Source organism: Sciurus vulgaris (assembly GCF_902686455.1).
Source record: "Sciurus vulgaris genome assembly, chromosome: 3".
Lineage (NCBI taxonomy): Eukaryota > Metazoa > Chordata > Mammalia > Rodentia > Sciuridae > Sciurus > Sciurus vulgaris.
In genome coordinates, this window is record NC_136463.1 from 153,520,357 (window position 1) to 153,536,158 (window position 15,802).

General features: G+C 41.2%; 1 protein-coding gene across 5 annotated transcripts in view; it reads left to right on the top strand.

The window, feature by feature from the left end:
* LOC306657279 (aldehyde oxidase 2) overlaps positions 1-15,802 on the top strand; it is an 81,126-nt gene that overhangs the window by 36,407 nt on the left and 28,917 nt on the right. For all 5 annotated transcript variants that reach the window (XM_079133117.1, XM_079133115.1, XM_079133116.1 and 2 more), the window contains exons 21-28: positions 132-256; positions 1,221-1,354; positions 3,386-3,473; positions 6,097-6,183; positions 6,585-6,776; positions 8,782-9,009; positions 12,354-12,449; positions 14,321-14,449. In XM_079133117.1, the coding sequence (XP_078989243.1) occupies positions 132-256; positions 1,221-1,354; positions 3,386-3,473; positions 6,097-6,183; positions 6,585-6,776; positions 8,782-9,009; positions 12,354-12,449; positions 14,321-14,449 (1,079 nt within the window). The remainder of the gene's footprint in view (positions 1-131; positions 257-1,220; positions 1,355-3,385; positions 3,474-6,096; positions 6,184-6,584; positions 6,777-8,781; positions 9,010-12,353; positions 12,450-14,320; positions 14,450-15,802) is intronic.

Genomic DNA, 15,802 nt, shown 5'->3' on the forward strand with positions numbered 1-15,802 from the left:
GACTAATGCCTGGTTGGTCAGAGCAAATGCAGGCTGGCCAGTTCATGTCTTACTTGATTTTGAATTCCCCAAGATGGCAGCCTCCAGCCAGCACATACCTTCAGAAGTTTTCCTGTGCTTGTGCTTAACAGGAGAGGTCCACGTTGGCGGACAAGAACACTTTTACATGGAAACACAAAGAGTACTTGTTATTCCGAAGACAGAGGACAAAGAACTGGACATTTATGTGTCCACACAGGATCCAGCCCATGTGCAGGTAAGATCAAGGGTCTCCCCAACTCTCCACCTTACTAATTTCTTCATGGCAGGCAATCTCTATAGCTTCACTGTTGATAACCATTTACCTGCAGAACTTTAGAATCCAAGGATTGGACATCTGTAAAGCAGCTAAGACCCCTAAATATTTTTATTATTTCTTCTGGCATTATAAAATAATAAAAGTACAGCCACAATCACTTTAGATTTAAAGAGTAAGTCTATTTGCACTAGGCTTAGATGAACTCTATGACTGAATGATACCACTGAATTATTTTTGTACAAGATTTTCTCTAAAATAATCATTATAGATAATCTTTAGAGTCAACAGATTACCTTATAGAACATTTTTTACTTCCCAAGCCACAATGTGCTCTAGTGTTTAGCTGCACACATACCACTCTCTTTAGTAGGTTTTCTGGAATTTGCTGGTTTTCACCTCTGTGGGACTTTAGGTCTAGGCATTTGACTTGGGACTCAATTTCTGATAAGAATCCATGACTGTGACAGTTTCCCTTCTGAAAAATACCATTTTTCTGCTGGAAGAACTGTTCAGTGAAGATTAATGATGTTTATGAACTAATCAGAATACCATAAAACAGATTTGGACTATCTACTTTTTTACCAAATGCAGATAAGAACATATTCCACTGTGATGTTGTGTTTCAGGAAACCCTTTGCATAAAGGGTTTTTTTTGGGGGGGGCGTAGTTTCCAGGGTTTGAACTCAGGGGTACTCCACCACTGAGCCACATCCCCAGCCCTATTTTGTATTTTATTTATAGACAGGGTCTCACTGAGGTGCTTAGTGCCTTGCCGTTGCTGAGACTGACTTTGAACTTGTGATCCTGTTTTCTCAGCCTCCCAGGTCCCTGGGATTACAGGTGTGCACCACTGAGCGGAGCAAACAAAAAGATTCTTTGCCATTTCACTCTTAGAAATCTTCCCGTTATTTCACTTTTACAGAAAACAGTGTCCTCTACTTTAAACATCCCCATCAACAGGATCACCTGCCATGTAAAACGAGTGGGCGGAGGTTTTGGAGGGAAGGTGGGACGGCCATCTGTGTTTGGGGCAATTGCAGCAGTGGGTGCCGTCAAGTAAGTATGCTAGGGGACACAGAGGGTACAGAATGCAGAGTTGTTTTGGCTGCTGACATAGTCACCTGTGTGTCCTGGCAATGCAGTCTTTGTTTATAAATGTGGATAATAATACTTACCCTCTGGCTCTTCTTCTTCATTTGTTGTTGTTGCTGTTTTTCAGTACTGGGGATTGAACCCCGAATCTCATGCATGCTATGTAAGCACTTTACCACTGAGCTACATCACCAGCCTTTTTCTTTTCTTTTCTTTATTTTATTTTTTGAGAGACAGCCTTGCTATGTTGCTCAGGTTGTTCACACACTCCTGACCACAAGTCATCCCAAGTAACTAGGACTACAGGCACGTACCACCAAGCTCAGCTTTCCCACCCTTCCAGAGTTACTGCAAAAGTCACACATATCCAGTACTTTGAATAAATTAATATGCTTTAAATAGAAAAAGTGGTATTATCAGCTGAATACCTCCAGAGCTCGGGCTGCCATTCTGAGCTTTGGAGAAGGTGACTCATTTACAGGTGGAACATGGCACCCTGCCCAAGTGGAGTTTCTCTGACTTCCCCTCCTACTCTCAACCCCAGAACAAGGTGTGTTGAGGAAAGAAAAAAGCCCCATACTCTACCTCCCTGTATTTGAGAAGGACCACCTCCTCAAAATGTTTATCTCAGTGTACAGATAACTTGTCCTGAAAGAGGGCTCCTAGGGACTGGAAGCATAGCTCAGTGGTAGAGTGCTTGCCTAGTACATTTGAGGTCCTGGGTTTCATCTCCAGCATGGGGGAAAAAAATGTAGCAGGTGGGGCTCCTGAGCTAACTACTGCAATGGAAAACTCACCAACTCACTTGCTGTTCCTGCCTCAACATTCCTGTATGGTAGGTACTGGCTTTTCTGTTAAGACTTATTCATTTTCTGTGGCTATTTCTTTGGTATTTTGTCAGAGGTTCCATCAGTCTGTACACAATGTCCCCAGGTCCTGCTTCCTTTGACAACCTCTGCAAGTGGGAAAAGCAGGATCTGAATCCCATCTCCTTTCTTCCCATAACTGACCCATCTCTATCTCACCCCCTGGGGACCCAGGTAATTAAGAAATCAGTTCCATGTGTTCCCACAAGGCCTTGGGCCTTTCAGAGTTCTCAACTGTGACTGCACATTGGAGTCATATGGAGAACATTTAAATCTCAGTGCCTGCACTTTCCGTTACTGACCAAGGCATCCATATATTCCAAAACTTCCTCGATGGTTGCACTGTGCAGTCAACTGTGGGAACCAGTGCCTTAAGATACAACCCTGGGCTGGAGAGATAGCTCAGTTGGTAGAGTGCTTGCCTCACAAGCACAAGACCCTGGGTTCAATCCTCAGGAATACAAAATTAAAAAAAAAAAAATACAACCCTGCCTTCATGCACAACTGCCATACATTGTGACCACCCCACCAGCAGTTCCCAAACCCCAAACCTCCTGGGTGTTAGGAGTCTCCAGAGGTCATAGAAGTTCCTGCCTTCCCGTACCAGCCCCACTGACTCAGAATTACCAAACAATGGACCTGGAATCTGTATATTTAATGATGTTTTTATTTTTACTGTTGTTAACTTTGCATTTATCTGTTCGAACTCTCTGCTTTATAACTAGCTGCAGGGATATGCATAATAACTGGATCTGAGTGAAGGTCAAATATGAAGGTCAATTTGAAGCCATAAGAATGCAATTTAACTGTCATGTGACATTAATCCCTTTAGCTAGATTTCCTTGCACTACATTACAGACCAAAGAGAACAGTAATTTAGTCATACATTAATTCACATCAATGTCTAGTACATATGACATGCAATTAATAAATCTATATGGGATGGATGGATGGACAGTTAAATGAATGGTGTAAATGAGTGGGAGGGTGGATGGTGGATGATTGGGTAGATGGATGTGGGAAGATAAATAAGGGGCTGGGTGAATAGATAGGTGGATAGTAAAGCAGTAAATGGAGGGGTGAGTGGGTGGGATGGATGGAGTATTTAACCAAGATTTGTTTTCCTTAGAACTGGACATCCCATTCGTCTTGTTCTTGATCGTGAAGATGATATGTTAATAACTGGAGGGAGGCACCCGTTATTTGGAAAATATAAAGTGAGTCTTAAAGATGAAATTATTAAAATAACTCCTTTTACTTGCGTGGTTTTGTCCTTTTCTATTAATATTTATTTTGTAAAAACAATCTTATTACCTAAAATATTAATGAAGATGCTATGTATTTGAATATTCATAGCATTTTATGGTGAACATTTAATAAATCTAGCATATGATAATGAAGAAGTTTAATAATGGAAGTATAATTTGAAGCAATGATAAAAACACTACTTGAGGAATAAGATTATATATTAGTAGCTCCTTAAAGACAAACAAACAAACAAAAAACAGAATAGGACTGGGCTGTACTCAAGGGTAGAGTGCTTGCCTAGCATGTACAAGGCCCTGGGTTCAATCCTTAGCCCCACAAAACAGAAAACATCCCAGGTGTGGTGGCGCACACCTGTAATTCCAGCTACTCAGCAGTCTGAGACAGGAAGATTGCAAGCTCAAGGTTAGCCTCAGCAACTTAGAGAAACTCTGAACAAAACAAAAAAAATTTAAAGGGGCAGGGATGTAGCTTAATGGTTGAGTGCCCCTGGGTTCAATACTGGAGGAAGGAAAGAAAACTCAAGATACAAACATTGTCACACCAAAATGTCTTGACTATAAAAATATTACTTTATAGTAGAAACATTTGAAAACATTTGATCATTTTTAACTGTAAAATCATTTCTTACAAAAGTGTCCACAAAACAATCATAAAAGTGTCACAAAATCTCTTTGCAGATAAGAAAAAGAATCCTAACTGTTGGATTTAAAATTATAAATCCAGGAGCAGAGGCATGTACCTACTCAGGTGGCTGAGGTGGGAGAACAGCTTGAGCCCAGAGATTCAAAACCAGCCTGAGCAATACAAAAAGATCTCATCTTATAAAAAATAACTAAAAAAAGAAAAACTACTTCTACCGCACTCACTGCATTTTTATGCAACTGTAGTATAAACACTATTAGAATTATTTGCTGACATCTAGTTGACAATACCTCTTGTCGAATTTGTGATTGAGCTGATAGGATAGTTCTAATGTAATACAAAGCATGACAGACAACTTTATCTGGGCATTGCTGTGGCAAACACACAGATTCCCTATCGGACTTTGTCATTGCCTTAGATTATCGCAGCTTCCCATTCCACAACACTATTTTATTTCTTTCATTGGCATTAGTGATTTTTATAATTAGAGAGGAAGGGATCATGGTTGGCCATTAAATTTTTTGTTTACCTTCAAATGCACAGAAATTAATAGTCACAGCTATTATTATCTTCTAGGACCAAGAGCAATTAGAGGCTAACTGCTGAAATTGTGGCAGTTGCTGTTGTTAGAATGATTCTTGTGTCTTTTGTTTTGGCCTGGACTATATATTAGGTTTTATGTCATGGTTATGAGACTGTTTCAGTAACAATACTTATTAAAGAAGTTCTGAATTTCTAACATTATTATCATAATGCAAAATGCAATTAAAAAGAGAGTAGAATTTTTCAAAAATCCCAATAATTTTTTTAAAGAAATATAATTTCAGTTCCAATATAATAATATATTTGCATACATATGTGGAACTATAACCTCATTCAGACCTGCTAATTATATTTTGTTTGATTATTCAGAAATGTTTGTAAATTAGCATAATAGATGTTTTGTGTAAATAACTTCTTCCAAAATTCTTAAAAGGTTTATACTAAACAGTTGAAAAATGCTCTCTGCTACCTTATGCATAGCATTATTTGGCTTAGCAATTCTCCCGAAAAGTCAAAAGTAAATTTGTCTAGTATTTGTCAAAATTATCATACATTTAGAATTTGTAGGTTTTCCTATACTTCCTCACTGCTCTGTGGTCTCTTATCCAATATTTTTCTTGCAATAGATGATGGAACCACATAGTTGTACAGTTTCTTCAGTTCCATTATCGTTGTTTTCAGAAGGATAAAGGAGCCAGGGCCAGCCATCTTTTGGTAAAACCAGAATAGAGGTTGGGGATTTTTCTTTTCGGTCGGGGTTGTCCAGACAAGATAGTCCAGGTGGGTGGAAGTGAGGGGGTTAGCAACATCAGAAACCTGTCATCTGCCTTAAGCTCCTCCCAAGCAGTTACAGCAACACTGACTCACATTCTCTAGGTCCTGTAACCATTTACAAAACATCTTCTCTGCAAGGCCAATTGAGAGCCTCCATTCCTGCACATCCAATCGCTGACCTCAGCTCCACAGGCTGTCCCGTAATGAGAGACCCTGTGATTCATCCCAGCACATTCTGGAATCCCAGAGACTTTTCCACAGGGAGAAAACCACAGACTAAATTAAAAGGAAAGCCAGTAAAAAGTGAAGGAGAATCTTCCGAGAGTACGGAAGATGAGAGTGGCAATTACATACTGAGAGACAAGCAAAAACTTTAACTGTGAAGCACAAAAAATTACATGTTGAAAGAAGAGGGCTCAGCAAAACTCAGGTCCAAAGAGGTCTTCATCCATCAGACTGAAAAACAAGGGAAGAGCAAGGCATGGTACACCACAGAGTGAACAGGAAGCAAAGTCTGTCCCCGGTCCTGCTCAGTAGAGGACCTGGGCTGTGGATTGTACTTAGGATGTGAATTTTAAACTTATCAGTAAAACTTCCATCATTTGGTGACAGGTGGGATTCATGAACAACGGGCGAATCAAAGCTCTAGACATTGAGTGCTATGTTAACGGAGGATGCATGCTGGATGACTCAGAACTGGTATGTGGATCAAAAACTAACCATGTCAACAGTGGCACACGCCTGTATTCCCAGTGGCTTGGGAGGATGAGGCAGAAGGATGGAGAGTTCAAAGCCAGCCTCAGCAACTCACCGAGGCACTAAGAAACTCAGTGAGCCCCTGTCTCTAATTAAAAAAAAAAAAAAAAAAAAAAAAAAAAAAAAAAAACTGGGGATGTGGCTCAGTGGTTAAGTGCCCCTGACTGAATTCAATCCCCAGTACCAAAAAACTAACTAACTAACTAACTAACCACATCCTTAATTGTGAAGAGAATGCAAAATTTCCAGATGCCAGATGAACCTTTACTCGTACTCGAATTTTAGAGAAAGGGGGAAGGCAGGATGTGATGGCCAATAAATGTGAATATCTCCTTTTACTTCAGGTAACAGAATTTCTTATACTAAAGCTGGAAAATGCCTATAAAATCCGCAACCTCAGATTCCGGGGCCGTGCATGCAAGACAAATTTGCCGTCCAATACAGCTTTTCGTGGGTTTGGCTTCCCACAAGGAACCTTGGTGACAGAATCTTGCATCACAGCTGTCGCAGCCAAATGTGGCCTCCCACCAGAAGAGGTAGGGATGTAATCAGGTCACAACCAGGGTTGGTGAAGAGTCAGACCCGGTGGGGAATTAGCTACCTTGTCTCAAGGAAATACACTAGAAGACCAAACAAATGAGTCCTGGCTCAGCATTCAAGATAAATTAAGAGACACCTAAAAGTATTCATCTCTTCCTATCTTATTCCCTCCGTAGGCAAAAATTTGTTTTTCTTTTTTTTTTTAATGTATGCACAAATAATTGCTCTTATAAAATATTCAAGCCACACCAAAATAATCAAAGTAAAAAGCAAACATCCCCTTTCTCATCCCTCATTCCTGTTGGTCAAGGGTAACCATTATTAAGAGTCCCGTGTTTATCTATCTATCTTTACCCATCCATTTGTATTTATACACACATATATAAATATTGACATACAATTTATTTGTGTACATAACTATTTACCGAAATGGAACCATAATATACATATCATTCTGTACATTTTTTTCCTACCTGACAATATGCCATGGCCATCTCACCATGTCAATAGAATGATTTATTCTTTTTTTCATGACTTTATAATATGATACACCTTCAGGTTCTTACTCATTTTTGGTTATCAAAATCATGTTGCAAAAAACATCTTGGAACATATGTACCAAGGGTATATTTTACCCTGTTGTGTACATTTATCTATAGGATAAACTAAACTTACAGAAATGGACTTGCTGGTGCATTTAAAAGCTTTCTAGCGATACTGCCAAATGAATACTCTCTAAAAATATAATTTTGTGCAATATACTAGAAAGCTCACAGGTGGTACAGTACACTAGAACAGGGAGAGGCAGCCTCTGGTAATTGGGGAAGTTGTTGATAACACTCTTCCACTCCTCACACATTCCAATCAGACTTCAGTCTACTTTTTCCACTTTTATCCTCTTTCTGCAATATAGACCCTCTGCATCAGCAAGGATTTCCCAGGCCTTGTTCCTTGAATTTCTTTGTTCCTAAATTCAACAGGCCAGGTTTATAATTTGTGATTGTCAAGGTGATTAACAAGGTTTTCCACACAAGAGAACACCTGATATTGTATACCAGGGAAACAACAGGTATCTGAAGAGATGTCAGGTAAAGGTGCCATGGGCACAAAGGAGGAAGATATCACACTGGCATGAAGGGAGAGGAATTAGGAAGAACTTTCTAGAGAAGATGGTGCTTGAGATTTGCCTTGGGGAATAATAGGCACAAGTGGTGGGAAGGTAATCCAGGCAAGTGGAACAGCATGAACAAAGGGAGTCGGACTTTTTGTGGCTCAGTTTCCTTATCCATAAAATGAGGACAAGGTGACTCACCTCAATAGTGCTCCTGCAGAATCGAATGAATTCACGTTCATTAAAATGTTTGTTTTCATAAGGTACATAATATCATTCTAGTGTTGTTGCTGATAACAACACAGCAATCCTTTTATTGTTATTGGAATAAGATAGGGATAATGAAAAACCCCTGGGTATTTCTCAGTAAGCTCTTCTCCTTTGAGTGTTCCAAGTTCCCAGGCTATAAAACACACCCTACTCAAATAAATTCTTTTAAAAACTTGACCATACATTCCAAAGGCAATTGGAAAGCTTAGAGGAGATCTGCTATTTGTCATTATATGCAAAGAGATTCCTCTCTAGCAGAACAAATCCTCAGTTATGACAGTAAATCTTGGTTTTAATATACTGTCTACCGACTCTGCTTCATCCTCTGAACCTTGTAGGAAAAAAAGAAAAATCTGCTTCCCTAGGCCATACCAGTGGCATGGAACTATCCACTGCTTGCCACTTCTGGGGGTGGGGGAGATACTCTGAAAGATGCGTTAAAGAAGAGATGAAAAATAACCCCATTGTTTTTACAACATCACATGCTATTCAAAGAAAAGAAAAAAATAATGTCTTCCACCCACCAAAGTTGGTACTTTAATGGAAAGACTTTTCAAGTCTGTTTGGTGGTCAGTGTCTGTCTTACCATAACTACTGACTGTATTTCCCAACTCTTTCAGATTAGGGAGAAAAACATGTACAAAACATTTGATAAAACCATCTACAAACAAGCATTCAGTCCTGAGACCCTGATAAGATGTTGGAACGAATGTCTGGAAAAGTCTTCTTTTCACAGCAGAAGAAGGCAAGTGGAAGAGTTCAACAAGAAGAATTATTGGAAGAAGAAAGGCATTGCTATTATCCCCATGAAGTTCTCAGTTGGCTTTGCTGCGACAAGCTATCATCAGGTAAGTCACCCTGGTGGCAGACCACTCCTGGCCCAACCGGCTCCCACTGTCCAGAAAGGAACAGGAACCCACAAGAGCTGCTGTGGTTTCTGAGCTCAGGGATCTCAAGGATTGGGGGGAAATGAGCTTCTCCTTATCCATGCCCCCAGACACTGCAGTTCTCTGTAAGAGAGCTAAGTCTTAGGCAGAGAAGTCATTCCATTTTGCTCTACCAGCTAGCAGTTTTCCTCTCTAAGGAATCTGTCAATTCTGGTGGGGAAATGGGAGTGGGGATCAGAAATCCTCAAGGTAAATGTGCAAATGGAAGAGGCAAGTCATTCACTAGAGGAAGGGCAGCATGCAGATGAGTCACTTAAATAATATGAGGACTGGGACCGACGAGTCTTCCCTAAATCCCAATGAGTCATGGGCATAAAAGCTGTTTAGAAAACTGGGAATGGTTGTTATGCCATGACAGTCCACCAAAATTAGAAAACCCAGCAACTGGGAAAACTCTTACACACGTTAGATCTCCTTGTGTGTACGCCAAAGCAGGTTATTTAACCTCCCTGAATCTCAACTTCCTCTATCATAAAGTGATATCATAATAATCTCTCTCTTTGGACTGATGAGGATTCCGTGAAACACAAAATGCAGAGCACTTGGCAAGGTTCCTGGGACACTGGAAGTCACCCAGGACAGTCCTTAGCCCCTCTCCAGGGCAGCCCAGACGCACCTCTCAGGGCTCTTGCTCCTATGGATAGGATGAGATGCCCTGAGCTTCTGGGTCACATTCCTGTTCAGGGGCAAGGTACCTATGCTAAAAAAAAAGTATAGAGAGGTTAACTAGCAGGTCTGCAGGCTGAACTGAATCAATGGCTGGGACCCCAGGTAGCTCCCTGTGTGGTTTCTTTCTGATGACAAATGTTCTGTCTTTTTCAAACTAACTCTCCAACACCAACAGGGTGACCAAAAAATGGAGTTCAATTCAATTCTCATCCTACCTACCCAGAGTTAGCACCAATGCCACAGGCCAAGGACTGAGTCCCAGGAGACTTCACCCATTTCAGACGCCAAGGTCAAATGGGATGCCAGACTCTCGCACACTGCCTGGTGACAGCTGATTTGGGGGTTTCCATTAGCCCTGCTTAATTTGGGTCATTTTTTGGAACAAGTCAAAGAGTGATGATCACTAATTCATTATAAGACACAACTCAGGAAGAGCTGAATGGAAGAGACACATGGGGTGGGGCACAGGGAGGAACACAGAAAGTCCGTGCCCTCTGGGGGTTCACCAACACAGAAGTTCCCCACCCGGGCAGGTGGGAGGGCCTGAAGGATGCTCACACTCAGGCACACTCGCATCCACACACCAGTCTCCTCAACCTAAATATCATCTTGGAACCCATGAGTCACCTCATCAACAGACAAAAGGCAGTACAACACATTCCAGGATTTTAGAAGCTCTGTACCAAGAACCAACCACCAAGACTAAATATCTATTTTTTGTTATACCACACCTCTCTTCACCTGGATGTTCACCTCTCACCTAACAGCCTCTCTGCTCTCATACATGGGAACCAACTCCTCATCTCACAAAAAAAAAAAAAATTAAATCAAGCAATGACTTTAAATCTCCATTTGAAAGGCCTCCATCTTCCCCTCAGTTCTAAATTGATGCACCCCAGGACCACTTGGCTAGGCCTGGAGAGGTGTCATTCCAGGTCAGCTGATGACTCACAGTGCAGGATCGGATCGCCTACTCTCTACCGACAGTGAGAACACTGTCCTCAGAGGGAGTCAGAGACCCGCAGTGGGGAAAGACTGTTATTAGCACCTACACACCTTGGCATTCTCCGCCCCTCCAAGCCATCCTGGGGCCTCCAGGCTTCTCCAGACAGGAATGGGCAGAAGTCTTAATCCCTCCTTCTTCTGGAGGGAAAAATACCACCTTTCCATCCATCTACTCTGCAAACATTTGTTTAGTGTCTCTGTGATTCAGATCTCCCCAGAGTTCTCCATAGGACATCAGATACACAACCAGGGGTCCTTTCTTGGCAGAGTTCGTTACCTCTTGTGTTAATCTGTGAACACTATTTATGCCACAAACTGGATAGATTAAAACAACAAATTTATTCCCTTGCAGTTTGAGAGACTGAAAGTCCAAAATCAAAGTATCAGCAGGGCTCTGCCCCTCTGAAGACTCCGGGGAACACTGCATTCTTGCCTCTTCCAGCCTCGGGTGGCTCCTGCTGCCGTGTGACTTGTGGCAGCATAGCTCCAATGACCACCTTGTGTTTACGTGGGCATCTTTCCTGGTGTCTCCACATGGCTTCTCATCAGACACCTGTCATTGGTCTTAGGTCCCACTCTCATCCAGTCTAGCTTCATTTAACTAATTATACCAGCAAAGGCTGTTTCCAAACAAGGTTACATTCGGAGGTGCCCGGAGAATGTGAATGCAGTGGTTGGGGGTGGAGGCAGGGAGGCAGGGAGGCAGGGAGCACTATTCCACCCAGTACTTCTGGTAAGAGGAAGTACAGAGAAGGGGGTGATGGATCTTTTCCAGATGGAGTGAAAAGCCTTCAGGGAAGTTTTAACAGAACAAAGACTGTGGGTGTAGGTCTGAAGGTCGGGCAGACAGGGAAAGAACAGGAGGAGGAGCAAGCCAGGAATAGAGAAGAGCATAAGAGTGAGGTCAGGTCAGAGAAGAGCAACAGTGGGGCAAGGGACAGGGATGTAGCTGGAAAAAAGCGAGACCAGAACCAAAGGGCTTTATGCTGCAATAGGAGCAGGGCATTCCCTCACAGGCAATGGGGAGATTTTGCCAACCTTGTCCACTGGCAAACCCTTCTCTCCTTCCTGGCTCCATTTAGTTGTCACTTCAGAGAACCCACATCCTGGGCAGCATGGGAGAAGTTGGACCTGCCTGCTGAGGTCTCCTGGGTGCCTGTGTCTCAGCTTGTCACTGATCATGGTGCACTATGATGACTCCCCACTTTGTTGTGAACTACTTGAAGAAGAACCATGTCTTATTCCTTTTAATATGTGTAGAACTGAACACAGGTTGGAGAAGTATTTAATTCATTCGCTTCGTGGTTGGCTGGAGACTTTAAGCAGGGGGCCAATTTTCAAACAGTTGGAAACAATATTCACAACTCCTGAGGTTTCCAAAAGGATTCCAACTAAGCCAAGTTCCTAAACTGCTTTACAGGTGACTTTTTGCACAAATCAGAATGGTACCAGAAAACCCTGCCTCTCTGACCCTCGATGCTCATTGAGACCTGTATTTCCCCACCTCGTTTCTTATGTTGAACTTCCTGTGCCACCTTGCACTGAGCTGTGCCTTCTGGATTGTTTTCTAGGCCGCTGCTCTTGTTCATATCTATACAGATGGATCTGTATTGGTCACACATGGAGGCAATGAACTGGGACAGGGTATTCACACCAAAATGCTACAGGTAAAATAAATGGAATTAAATCAGTAATCTCTCTCATATTGTTGACATGACTGAACTTTGGGTAAATGATGATTCAAGCTCTAAGACCCTGACTATTCAGTTGAAAGTCTTCTTACATACAAAATACAGTGCCTGAGGTGGCAGAAATCCCATGTGTGCAATATTGCTTCAAGGTTTAAGGATGGAGGTGGTTGTTAGTGAAGATGCCACTCATGAGCCCATAGAGCATATGGTGGGTGCTCCATGCTGGCTTAGCAAGAGGAGGAGTTTTTCAGTTATTCTATTTTGAGACCAGTAGGTATAATTTTTTTTTTTTTTTATTTCACACAACAATGTTAAGTCACTGGCATTTTATTTTAAGAGCAAGTATTTCATCAACTATCATCCTTTAATTCTTAAAGGATATGTTAATGTATACACATACATATACATGGTCAGTAGGAAGAATATAATCTTAGAAGAATAAAAGAATAATCGTTTAAACTGAACACATTTAACCTTGTGACAAATCTATTAGATTGTTACAGTGCACATCTGGAACTTTTCACTGTCATGCCCCTTAGCTCCTTCAGAATATTACGCCTGCCACATTCTACATGGTTCTAAAGGACTCAGTTCGCGTTCCCTTTAGCCCCATCCCCCTCCTTACTCCCACATCTGCCACTGATCCCACTCTGCAGGATCCCAGCCTGACCAATTCAGAACCCCATCTGCTACAGGAAGAAAGGGTGTGACTCATGCAAACCAATCAGTGTCCTTTTATGAAACAGACAGGTCGATGCTGGGAGAGAGGAACTATCTTTTCCAGTGGTTGTTTAGGAACTATGCTGTAGGCCGGGAGAGGCTGGTCATTCTGTGCCACAGACAAAGCCTGTCTGCTGTTGTAAGGAACATGTGGGGGGGGGGGGGGGGAAGTAATGCAAGAGGCTGAGAGAACTTATGAGACCATAAAGTTCCTACCTGCAGACGTAACCTGACATGAGCTCCATCTCTCCTTCCCAGTTATACGAACCAGTATATTCCCTTTGGATTTTCACCACTAAGAAACAAAGAAATTGTCTTTTTTTTTTTTTAATGTTGCATCTTTCTGGGGAAGCTCAATATTTAATGGCATTAATTAGAATGTTGGCATTTGGGAACAGATAAACACCTACAGATGTCTTAAGAAAGTGATTTTGCAAAAACTAAAAGATGACAGCAGCCAGAACTGCTTTTTTCCCTTCCTACTGCTCTTCCTTCCATTTCTTTTCTTTTCTTTTCTTTTTCTTTTCATTTCTTTCTGATTAGTAGCTTAACTTCTACATGTATTTCCTAGAGAAGCTAGAAGAAAAAGAACAGAAAATAAGAATGTGAAAAGCAAATATTGGATAAGTATAAACAAGTCGGAACAAATAGAAGAAGAAGAATAAGCTAAAGTTAAGTTGAAGGCAAGAAAGAAGACCTCACAGATGTTCCAGGTTCATCTAAGACTGATACCCACAGACTTCGGAGCAAACTTTGAGTCAATCAGTCTAATTAATCTCTATCTATTCATTATCTGTCTCTATCTCTTCTATCACTACAAAAAAATAAGTTTCTGAAAATCTCAACCTGGCCCTATACACATACAACTTAAAAAAAAAAATTCTTAAACATTCTAAAGTCAGAAATTTGAAAAGAAAAACCACTTTGACACATTATCAAGGAAAAAAAAAAAACTTAAAAACCAGCCTAAGGCATCACTGAAAAGTTATTTTGATGCATGCTTTTGAAACATACTAGCTTAGGTTTTAAAGTATATCATGGGTGTAATCTTTTATTATTAAGAAAAAGTAGTGACTTAAGTCTTCATAGAAGTCCGGTGGACTTGAAAATATTTCCCTTTCCTGTAGGTGGCCAGCCGTGAATTGAAAGTCCCTATGTCTTATCTGCACATCTGTGAAACGAGCACAGCAACAGTGCCTAATACAATTGCAACAGCAGCGTCCATCGGTGCAGATGTCAATGGCAGAGCTGTGCAGGTGATCCTTCCTGTCTGTCTGTCTTTCCTCAGTGTGCTTTCCCCAGATCTCCTGTTTTCTTAGCTGGATAAAGGCACAGCAGTTACCATCAGAGAAATCATCTGTGTCACTAACATAATTTTATAATAACTGAAATGTCAAGAGAGTAGTATATCAGGATATTGAGTGCTGCCTGATTTATGAGTCCTTGAATGCTCAAATAAACTCTTAAATAAAAAAAAAAATTTAAGAGAGAGTATATTACTTGGACTAAGCTAAAATGAGGTGACAAACAAATGCAGAATATAATGGCTCCAACACAACAAAAGTCCCTTTCTTGCACACGTATCAGTCCAGAGGAAGTCTTTGGTCATTCGAGCACCCAGATTGTTGGTGGCTCCTTCATCTGCAACAAGTGGCTTTCAAGATAGCCTTGAGCACCATCACTCTGGTGTGCAAGGAAGGGCCCATGAGGAAGACCTGGAAGAGGCGCTTCCACTCATAATCTATAAGCAGAACTAGTCTTGGACCATGTCTAACTGCAAGGGAGGTTGGGAAATGTAGGGTAGTGGGAAACCATAAGCCTAGCTACTATGGAAAAAGGGAGAATGGATTTTGGTGGGCAGGTAATCTGTTCCTGGGAGACACAAAAGAAATTTCAGAACCCAGAAATACAGAGCTGTGTCAGTTTCCGCTGGCACAAACAAATTCTTACAGGCAGACAGGCAGGTCAGTCAAACCCCAGCCAAGCAGATATGGTACAATTAGAGTGTTGTCGTCAGTATGGTTCTACCAGAATACTCAGCTTCCCTGGGTACTTATTTTCTAATTGATGTCTTCAAAAAACACTAAATTTGCACTATCTCAGAATTCCTAGTCTCTAATTCAAATATCTGATTGCATATACTTTTGAAGTAATATCTACTGTATCCGTCAAGTTTCTGTTACAAACTACTCACTTTTCCATTGGAACATTATCGGGAGGCATATTCCCCCAGGACACTGCATGGATGCCACCCAGAAACACTACTTTCAAATCAGTTTTACCTGTATGGTGACATTATAAAGGGGTCAAAAAGCAGAAACTCTTTTTTTGCTCAGAAAAAAAAAATGTATGAAAAACCTCAAATGCATGAGATCTAGTTTGGGTTAGAATTCAACATAAGAGAGAAAATGGGTGGGTGTATGGGGGTCATCAACCCAAACAAATATTAATCTATCTTCCTAAGTTTTAGGTTTCTATTTTAAGGATCAGAAAGTTTGTGGATCTAGGTTATTATAAGTCAAATTTCCTTATTTTCTCATTTCAAACCCAAAACCAAGGCCTTCATTGTAGCAACTTGATGGTAAGTGGATGAACAGATGGAAGGATGA